Here is an 11,270-nt window from a genome sequence, read left to right as displayed (position 1 = left end):
CCGTTGTGAGGAAGGACAGGATGACGATAAGACGGACTGGGTGACAGCGACAACATTTCTCTCTCTTCAAAAATCCCTTCTGGAATTCTCTTGAGAGGATGACGCGCCCGGTAACCGTTGGACAATGGTGACTTACTAGTAAATTGCGTTGTTTTTAGACAAAAAAAAAAGCAAATGATAATCTGAAAGAAGAAAAATAGGCAGATTCCCCCATTGCTGTTCTGCTTAATCTGATAATAATGATGTTGACGGTTGATAACGCTAGTAGACGCTGTTAGTCGTTAATGGCGCCACGAGGGACGGCCGCAGTCTGTTAGGCAGTTACGTACTCTAAGTAAGCAGTACTCCAAAGTGTGAGAGCGATAGCTGGCTAGAACACCGTATTTCTGCTGGTAAGATACTTTTCGTGTAAGAGCTTGTGCTGGATTTATTTACATGGAATAACCAATGACTTCATTCCAGAAACCTGCTATTGGTGAGGTAGCGACTACACACACCAAACCCATGCCTCGTATCTGCGCGTTCGACAGTCTCGTAGTACTACGAACAGTTCGTACAAAGAATGAGATGTTAGAAAGCGGACTGGAGCCGTAAACCCCACCATAAGTTAGGCCACTACAGATAGTGACTCACGACTAACCCTTGAATGAAAAAAGTAAGTATCTTAAATAATGTAATGAATCTAACATAGAACATTATTTTGGCTATTTTGATGATATTGTATGTCTCGTTTCGCAAACAAAAAAATATCTTTTGAAAATTTCGTCTCGAAAAAAAGTTGCTGTACGGGGTTTTTGCAACACGTCTACTTATTTGTATTTCCCTATCAAGGCCTGAAAATGGCCCGATTGTCGGTATAGGGCTTTAAATTGAAGCGCTACTATCGAATTTCAAGACGAAGCACCGAATATTATTAGCGTCTATGAGTGGAAAGATCGACAGCGTGTGTAGATTTACTGTTTGTAACGATATCTATACGAATCTGATGCTTATTAGAACAGCTCATTTTCGCCAATTCATAATGACTGAGCTTGTATGGGTTATGATTGAAAAATGGCGTCCCGTACACATATATTCCCTTAAAACGAACATCTGACGGTCCCCTTAGTGCAGTAGCTATTTGTGTGACTTGAACGCTTCAGAACAGTGACGACTTCAACTTCGGACTACGACTTTAAACAATTTTCTTGCGTCTACGAACGTATGTCGCATTTCACGCTGCACATCAGACAGGAGTTTGGCGAGACTCGTTCGCAAAGTTGTGTAAGCGGGCTTTCAGACACCACGAAACGTAACATATGCTATAGGATAAAGCTCCCTCCGCGACCAGTTCCGTAGACCGGTCAAACACAAATCAACTATAGTCGATCAAAGCTTAACGGCCACGGGACATACTTCGGTCGATTGATTTTGACAAGGACACACGAAATATTAAACGAAAAGTTGTCATCCTGTTATATCTTAGGCTAGCTCGGTTTGAAAACGAGCGGTCTGCGTCAACGACTGCTCGTTCCCACATGATGCGTACCATCCAACCACATTTGCTAAGCTGTTCCGTAATTGACTAGTGAAACCATGGAACCCACCGTCTTCGTAGCAGAGCCATACAACTGTCTATGGGATAACTTATGTCCGTAAACAAGCAAGCTATGATGGATACAAAATCGTATATTTGTATAGACTAACACACGAGGCCAACCTTGCAAAACAGCTCGTAACTTGGTACGTGTCGCAATTGCGAACCTTTGCCGCAATGGCGGCGGCGGCATATGCACAACTCAATAATAGATTAGTAGCATCGAAACAAGCCGTTTCAAAATATATTTGTTGCTCACAGAAGAGCTAAACGATGGCTAACATATGTTGTGAGTCTACGGCCGGATTTAATTAAGCAATGAGGCTGTAAGAGTGTTAAGCGAACGACCTCGTCGGTGTACATGTGTGGTTATAAGCTTATGGAGCGGGGGGTATGAGTTGGCGTAGAACAAAACAGAAGTTCTTGAATCCTCAGCAAGCTTCAGTATAAATAGCTCTGCCGAGTAGAAACGTGATAATGTCGGCATGGGTGAAATTGTATGATAACAAATGCTTGCGCATGACGGACGTCTGCTTAGCAGCAGCAAACGACAGCTGAGAGATGGCGTAAATGATATAATGATCTACAAGAAGGTAAAACTGGTTTCGAACTAGCGTACATTTTTGTATGAAAAATTCATTGTTAATTAGATGTGGCTGCAGGATCAAGTTGACACATACTTTTTTTTGTATGTGTGTAAGTGTTTAGCAACGTTGGAAGTTGGTTTGGTAAAGCTTCCATCGTTTATTCGATCTGTCATTTGCTAATCAGAGAGTATACTGTGTATTGAAGTTGCTGGTCAGCACGACCTCGACATGCTAGCACTAACGCTCTATACGAAGGTTCGCCCAGTAAAAACTCGATTCAATATTACCTGCTTCTGCTAGTTGCTATCTGCAGATCACCCTAATAGAATATCTTCAGTAAGTAATTAGGTGATAACGAAAACCATTTCGATTTTTTGTTCGTGCTATACAATGCTTCCTGATGCGTACACGTTGAGGCGTAGGGAATATAGTTGCCTGTTGTTTATTTTTCAGCAACTCCTTCTGCGGCTTTTCTAATAAGCCTCACTCAGGTTTTCTCCTAGTTCGAACCCGTTTCGATCTTTTATATTAGTTTTCCCAAATTGTTATTTTAGATAATAGTAAAATGCGGAAATTATCACGTAAGTGCGTTAGTTAATACGCAGCCTTTACCTGCGTTTACCACTATGGTTATCGTTCCGTAAAGCTTACTGCATAATGAATATTACCCGATACTCGAATTTTTCGAAGATCATATATTCCAACCTAGAGAGTTACATTTTTCGCTTACATTGTACTGTGCATATGTTTGGATGTTTAATTTTGAAAGACTCCGTCGGACTATACAGTGCTCTCTAACTTCCATATCCTAGAATCCTGGAATATATTCTGACCTCTTCCCGAATCCTGGTCAACAAATATATTTACATAGTTGTACTATTATACACGCATACGTTTGCAGGAAACGAATTAGAAACAAGCAATAGACAATTAGAAGCTCTTCTTCTGAAGATAGAAGAAGAATCTGAAGATAGATAAGTTATTTAATAAACAAAGAAAAATCGTATTCCCATAAATCTTGCCGGATTACTATATAGCGGGAAACATTAGCAATCTATTATCAGTTATATTATCAATGTATCAAGTACATTGAATCCCTCTATGGAAAGTGGGTCGAGCGCAATATTTACTAGAATATCACTTTCGTGGGCTGAAACCTCGCCCGGATCGTGAGACAATCCTTTCCATCAATTTCCTATATTCTTTTGGTTGAATTTAAAGTCAGTGCCAAGTGTCGGACAATTGAATTTAGGTATAAATGTAACTACATGAATAGGTCACAGGTATCGTTGATGTATTCAATTCCTGATTACATCTGCAAATATGCCATGACAGCTCACATCCTGCAAATGACCTTGCCAGACAGCCAAGTACGTTCTGATAGGCAAATAGCCTGCACAATCTGGTGAGCGGCTTTCGAAGTATACCCGCATATGCGAACAGGTGGGTCTCATGAGCTTCCGCTGAGTCAAGTATACCTTTGTGCTGATGTGACTTTTTAGAGCCACGAGTAATCGATGGTCGAAGAAGCGCTCCAAACCCGCAAGCTGAACGCATAGGGCTTGAACAATCGATGGCACTACAGGTTGCGCGTACAGGTCACTACAGAGCAGGAGCAAATCTTCGCTACATATAATTACATTGGAGTCACAAACTGTTTTAGTAATCAAAAGATGTAGTATATTATAACTGTACGATGCATTATCTAGAGGAAATACATTGTTCCGACCATCATCAAATGTCTATTCTAAGTACAATTAGCAAGTAGCTTTATAGAGACATTAGCAATAAGCCTTTGTTTGTTAATACGCTCTTCCATTATTGTTTCTTTGAGCTCCTATAGCGACACAGACACGAATGCAAAGAGCATCGATAATAGGTTGCTGGTCGTACATGTATTTTTGCCAACTTCCACTTGCACTTTTGTCAAGTCTGAAGGTTGAAATAATTATAAACGGTATGCAAGAGACGGACAGACTCGTCCTCTGATTCGGCTGCGGGATAAGTTGAACGGATCAGCTAAACGTTACTTACTGTTACTCTCTATTACTACAAGCACTTAAGAGGATGCAACAAAAAAAACCACTTCCGCTGGCCCACCGCAGAAGTCGAACCGCAGTCCCGTCGCGTTCCCCCTTGTTCTCTGCTGAAGAGCGATTCCAACCGTCGATTTGAAAAGCTGTCGGGTTTCAAAATCCGGAGATGCCGGTTTGGTCTCCGCGGCTCGGGTTTTTCACCAAATGTACATGGACGATCGAGATGCTGTCGTTGTCACAGACTGTGTTGTAAATGGCTGGCTGTAGCCAAGAACTCTGACTCAGGCAATAGAGTCAGGTGGCCGTTGTAGAAGACACGCTTGATCTGGCCGCGAGGTCGAAGGACTGCACAGCCGGATGAGATCGTGTCAGACGGAGATAGCATATTTTTAGCTGAGGGTTCGGTAATTCGGGCGGAGGGGAGGGGAGGGGAGGGGAGGGGGGGAGGAAGGGGTGATCATGTAGGAGGACGTAACAGCGACCGAAAACGTCCATATATATGTAAAGTCATCGTGGTACGGAACGCGACTGCAGCGGCACAGTACGGGCCACACGGCGCAAAGAGATTCTCAACGGTCACCGCATGTTTCATTTTAAGGTGGGAGTTAGCTGCTCGAAAATTGTCTATCCAAAAGGCCTGACATAGCAGGATGAGGTTGCTATTGACGAAACTTGACTTCTACCATGTATAATCTACGAGTAATATCGAAAATGGCGAGATGTGATGGGAGCCAGGACCAGTGACGCGCGTAATACGGAAAAAACTTAGCCCAAATAGCAGGAATGTTAGAATAGAGTCTATTGTGAGGCAACAAAGTTGTTTCATTGAGCTATTACTTGCCTTCTGAGTAATGGTCAAGTAAACTGGCATCCATCTTCTACTGTCAATATACAAGCATAAAGATTAGAAGTTGTCCCACTGTAACATTTTTGTACCTTCGATGAATGCGTTAATTAGGACAAAAACCACACTTGCAGAACTCAAGCGAATAAAGAAAATCATTTACACACACGTTAATTTTGCTTAAGTTCAAAGCAGCAGTGTTCCCAGTAACACATACCGCTGCTAACCGCCGACTATGCGACGCGACGAAGCAATTTGTAGTGCATTTTTCAGGAATATAGGCCGTGTGTTAATAGATACAAAATGTCCTCTAAGGCTCAGGCAAGAAATGCCGACACCCGGCAACCCTGTAAGTCAAAGGGGCGACGGTATAAATGTCCTAGTCTTCTTTCTGAACAATATTAGAGCGCCGCTGTCGCTACTGATTGGCGCAAAAAAAGGCATTGTGCCATCAATCGAGTTTAGCCCTGATCCATTCGGTTAATACAGTGTTTTCCATTATTTCGCATATTAAGCGCCACCTATCGATGCCGGGCCATTCAACAAACTGAACTATAGCTGAACAACCTGCCCGAGAACACCAACTGTCTCTGCTTAACGAGCTTACTATAGCAAAGCACATTACGGATGAGTGGATCTTGCTTGTCATCTAGCAACTGGTGCCGTTGAAGGTGTATGACTGTATTGAAATCTCAGCCAGAAAAAAGCAGCGAACAGAAATAGATCTGTCAAGTCAAAAAAAAAACGCGCAGTAAATGAAGCATTACATTTGTTTTCCCACAGGAAGACTATTCCCTATTATTATTATGGACGTGCTTCACCTCATATGCAACCCTTAAACGGCTCGCATTAGTGGTTACTAAAAAGTTCCTTAAATCAATGGATCAGGTGAATGGATAGACCCTAATAAGTTGTTTTGTAAACAGCTAAATCAGCTTGGATCTCACCGACCTGCCAGATGCGGGCGATAACGACGGAATCGCTCAGATGCTCCATCGTTAGGTCGATTGATAAATTGGCGGATCCGAACGAGAAACGGACCGGCCACTAAAACGGCTGTGTAGTGCCATCGTTATGAATGGTCTATGGCCGCGGCAAAGAAGAAGATTTAGAGACTGACTGTCAAAGTGACACTGTCGAAATAGCTGAATAGTCGAACACAACAGAGTAGAAATGGTTTCGCTCGACGATGACCGCTGTGTCGTTAAATTCAGCAGCGATATCATCACGAACCTTCCACTGGGCTGTATCCAATTAGATAACGAAAGTAGTATTAAAAGCTTGGTAGATGATACGCAACAACGAACGAAACAGATGAGACTTCGGAGCACAAAAACAATGGCGACGAGGTACGATTGCTTCGAAAAGCTGAAACAAAACTTTGATCTCAGCGAGCGGGAACAAAAACTCGACGAACGCCTTTAGGCCAACCGTAACAGCGAGCACTAGCTTTGTTCGACGTAATAAAATGAAAATAATAACAAGTAAGTCCTTCTTAGGTTCTCAAGTGATGAGTGAATCATACGACATGCACGGATACTTACGACCGCGTGAGGAACACGAGTCCAAGTGCCGCCGGCCAGTGCCTCTAATGAATAGGCCAGCTTACAAGTAGGGACATATGCGCGGAAGATAAATGCTGGTGCACAAAACAACAAGCCGAACGAGGCAAACATCGTTTGACATATGGCGCACTTCTGTTAAATATCTCAATCAGCTAGTATAAGCTATGCACCTTTGGTGATTTCTGCTTTGTAAACTATCCGTGATTTAAAGCCAGATCTTCTTGAATGGTAGAGCGCCACTCCAGCGTATTTCAGTATGGCTCTATATATTTCTATTGACGTCTGCCTTGGACAAACCTGTTCAGTAGGTACAACTTACAGCCAAATGAATAAGTTATGCCTTTCGGCGTAATCGCACAATACAGGTCGCTTTCATTCACCTGTGGCTGCGTATTTTCAGTTCTTTTAATGTTTGCCATTTGTCTGTGATCGACACGACTCTGGTTTGATGGTAGCGTATGTGGGTTAATAACAATTGCGGTTCGTAGATGCACCTCACTAATCGAAATATTCATTTCTTTAGTTAACTATTGTTTTCGACCTATGACTCTGCGAATCTTTCGCGACGAGCTACCAGTCCCGTTGGTCCAAACAGACCACCCACATAGTCTGAGACAATATATACTTATATTGATTGTACATTTACCACCAGACAAGTTGACATTTTATTTTATTTGCTAGATAAGGAAGTAGCATCGCAGAGAGTAGAGGCTACATGCATGCATCGTAATATAACACGGGACACAAAGTTGAATATTAACAGAGTAGTGATTCTCGTTTCGTAGTTCGTTTCCGTATTGCACGTATAAGCTTGCAGATTTAAAGGAACTAATAAATATTCTTAATATTTAATCATTTCAATTTCCCCATTAAATTGTGCCAAATGGAAGCCATTAAATGGTGCTAACTGTCTTTACGAAATTTTCTTTTACCACAGGAGTCCAAAATCTCGATCGTATAGATACGAAAATCGGTTCCTACAGATATATGTCTACAACTTCGTCAACGGTTTTAATGATTGCTATAATTTTTCATGAAGGAAAAAACTATTACATGAAACCTCTGAAGTTGCGGAGATCTCACTTAGCTCAAATTAGGCAAATTAATTATATTTGCGCAGTATTAAGTAAAATTTATCCCATTAGTACTACAGCTATCTACAACCAATGTGTATGATTAGTTTGAAGATTTACATCCGGCATTGGGACCGTGTACTACCATGCGTTGGCTAGTCTAAACGACGACACCCGCAGCCTGTTGCCCTGTTGAGGATGTCTATACTTTAGAGAGGACATATGTAGTGCAATTCAAACTACACAATAGCCCGAAGCCCGCGCGTTCAGACGCCTGAGATCTCACTATTTCTAAATATTTTCAGTCTTAGATTCAGTACTATCATTAGGCATTCCTCTAGACGGGCGGCACAAAGCATGAAATCAGGGGTGTTTATGCCTAGACTCAAACCTAGCCGAAAGCTTCGCACTCGACAAACAATTAACCATCCACTGCACGATCATGAGGATAGGGCATGTTACTGCATTAGGTTATAAGCTAGTCCTTCGAAATTAACACAGCGGCCGGGATAAAACACCATAACATAAATGAGAAAATAAGAACACTCGTTTGGAAGTAAACATGGTGAACGACAAATTCGTGGAACCTTGAGTAGAACCTAGACAGCTTGGCCCTCTTGGGTTATTTAGGCAGAAGCAGATTAGCGGAAGTGAGCAGCTGGTGAACAGGGAAAAATCATTAACTAATCTTAATGGCTTGAGATTGTTCTGGAAAATCAAACTTTTGTGTAAGATCTGATATGAGTATTATTATACTGATGACTGTACCTAGTTAAGTCGCAGCGTAATCTTGAATAGCTCAGTCTAAGAAAGATAGCTCAGTCAGAATAGAATCAGCTAAATAGTTGCGGCCTGGCCAACGTGGCTGTGTTAATTTTGTCGTCATGGTGAATAACTGTTATGTGTAGCTTTGCTTATGTAAGATCCATTTCACGGTTTCCTGTGCTCTACGTTGGCCAATTTTCGGCTTCTTCGATGGCTTGCATAATTTCTAGCCCGCTAACATGGCGTAAACTTATATTGACAAATGGCAGACGCAGTCCCAAAGCGAGCCAAGGGATGCCAATCTTGCATGGCGTCCTCTTATTTTCATAAGGTTACCCTATTGTATGTCTCGTATTGCTATATTGTATTCTCCTATTGTATACGTAGATTTGCTTGACTACAGAACGCTGCCAAATATATTTGCTCACACAAATTACTTCTGTTAGTCAGAGCCACAAGTTCTGACTTGAAAGCTCCGTTTATGGGGTAATTGCTCTGGCTTTCATATTCTGGATTCGATGCCCTTAATTGGTGATAATCTTTACACAGTTATTAAATAACAATGAACTATTGACAAATCATGCGTCATTTATTTCTTTCCGCAACGTTTGCTTGTAGTTCTTGTTTGGTTAGTATAAAATTGTTCCTTAATTTCGTCCATCACTCACTAAATGTGAGTGGATAATATCTAACGGTTGCATCCCAATCCAAAAACTGGCTTCCCCAGAAGACGTTCCAGTGACCTTTTATCGTCTGCAATCAGCTCACCATCCCGTAAACAACGGTTCACTTAGTGTACTTTTATTAGCTAATATATTGTTCGTAGCTAAGCTTTTTCTACTCGATTAACATAATTGAAGCACTAATATGGTTTTTAGCTGTGGGAACGAGCCTGAAGTGAGCATAACGTAACACTACACTACTCTAGTTAAACTTTTTAAGCGTTTCGGCAGCGTTTCGAAATCACTAGGGCAAATCGTTATTATCAACAGGATAGCATATCGGGTATATTTATTTGACATTACCCAGTTTTTAGAGTTGGTTCGTTTGTTTTTCTTCGTTCAGTGCTCATAATAAGTGATAGAATTGATTAATTCTCTTACTTGCAGCAGCTATTTTGAGCATCTCTTTCATGCACGATTCGATATAACGATAGCCGTTCGAATTAATGCGTATCTTCGGCTCAACTTTAGTGACGACATGTGCACACACGTTTTCCTTGCAGAAACCTACGTAAAACCGTTATTATTTAATTTGGCAGGTATTGCATATTCTTTAGACGTTAATGTAAAAAAATATACAACAACTTCCGAATTAAAAAATCTGTTACCGTTTTGAGTATTCCTTAATTCATTGAAATTCTTTTGTGACGCATTACAAAGCTAAGTCTTCCATTTTATTGAACATTCATCAACCGTTGTGGATAGACAATATTTACAGCATTAATTAACGTGTCTTTTCTGTAATGTTAAGGTAACACTTACCCAAGAAAGTAACGAATTGAACCATATTACTTGGATTTTACTTGCCTTTCCACCGTCTCTAATATTACTCGGCTCACCTGAATTTTGATATTTCAAGTTTCATATATTCCAACTCTCACAGTCGCATTTATATATTGCAGCAGTTGAATCATCCGAGAACTTCATTCTTGAACTAAATGATACTTCACAGTTGAAATTAGACTACGTTTTTCAGTAATGTGAGTGATTTTATTTTCTACTTATCTCTTTTTTTGTTTTAAAGAGTTTTGAATGTATATTTTATACTTGACTATATTTGCACATTAGGAACTAATAGAGGTCCGCCACGAAGTGTGCTGTGTCGTACAATTTGTCGATTATTTGACTGTTTCTGAAATAATCATCTCCCCTCCTTACTCATTGCATATATTTGACATTATGAAAGCCGAACATTTTGAAGAATAGATGCGATTTGTCCCGTAATCATATGACTGTACCCCTGTCTATAGCTTCATCCATATATATTTAAATTTTGGCGCGTCTTCTTAGATTGTCAAACCGATGCTTGTCTGGTTTGCACCGATTCCGAAACTAGTGCCACTCGTGGGGCTATAGCTACCGTTGTCTATTGGAGCACAACTGTAATAACAACAATAAGGCGCACCACACCGCAGATAAATCGATTGTTCTTTTCTCGCCTTTCCGCTGCCATCTTCCTTTTTGGGAGGACCCTGTAGTCGCATCTGTCTTCAATTAAAAGGGCTCAAATAGCTTTTTCGTAAAGTTGTATTGAACTATTCCCGGCACATTATCAGTTGTCAAGTCGCGTGTTTGTGTGTGTAATAGGCAGCAAAGCTATCGGGCGGCAAGATGTCAAGAGAGGATAAACCAGCGCGTAAACCACATGGAGGTATTCCGGCCGCCTCGTTCGTGGTGAGTAAACCTCTCGTGAGATATTGTTAAACTATAGTTCGCGTTTTAAATATGACCAGAAAAAAATTTTAAAAAAATAGTGGTTATGGCTTATGACTGATAATGTGATCGAATGAAGAAGATCAGCAATACAACTGTACTTAATTATAACATACTTCCAAAAAATAGATCACGAACAAATATGCGTATAAATATAGATATAAGCGGTGGACTGAATGGCCTAGGGGCTGATTGAATGATACCAAGAATCGCTGCTTCAGGTCCCGCCAACAAGATATGAGCGCTGTATAGTTTCAATAAATAATAATACCAATGAATATAACAAAAGTAATAAACGAAATTATTCACTGTATGAATACTCTAATGGTACCATTTAATTCTAAGCGAAATACATATGTTATCCATTCAGCCAGTCATCTATTGTAACA

At 40.8% G+C, this 11,270-nt stretch overlaps 1 protein-coding gene and 1 long non-coding RNA gene across 4 annotated transcripts in view; one reads left to right on the top strand and one right to left on the bottom strand.

Moving 5' to 3' along the window:
- The first annotated feature begins 270 nt into the window (after positions 1-270).
- Positions 271-11,270, top strand: part of mgr (prefoldin subunit mgr) — a 12,770-nt gene continuing 1,770 nt past the window's right edge. The window contains exons 1-4 of one of the 3 annotated variants that reach the window (XM_022842235.2): positions 274-392; positions 463-655; positions 10,071-10,148; positions 10,756-10,842. In XM_022842235.2, coding sequence (XP_022697970.1) covers positions 10,780-10,842 — 63 coding nt within the window. In that variant the 5' untranslated portion in view covers positions 274-392; positions 463-655; positions 10,071-10,148; positions 10,756-10,779. Of the gene's footprint in view, positions 393-462; positions 656-10,070; positions 10,149-10,508; positions 10,843-11,270 lie in introns of those variants that run through there. The other 2 variants (XM_086970510.1, XM_022842234.2) reach the window with 2 other exon arrangements.
- LOC111265496 (uncharacterized) lies at positions 8,678-10,063 on the bottom strand. Its single transcript, XR_002683483.2, has 3 exons — positions 9,931-10,063; positions 9,550-9,675; positions 8,678-9,199 (listed from the first exon to the last, which is right to left on the bottom strand). It is a non-coding gene; the product is annotated as an uncharacterized LOC111265496 (long non-coding RNA).

The sequence above is a fragment of the Varroa jacobsoni genome, unplaced genomic scaffold (genome assembly GCF_002532875.2).
Source record: "Varroa jacobsoni isolate VJ856 unplaced genomic scaffold, vjacob_1.0 scaffold_975, whole genome shotgun sequence".
Classification (NCBI taxonomy): Eukaryota; Metazoa; Arthropoda; class Arachnida; order Mesostigmata; family Varroidae; genus Varroa; species Varroa jacobsoni.
The sequence above is the reverse complement of the archived record's forward strand: the minus strand, read 5'-3'. Positions and strand labels throughout refer to the sequence as shown.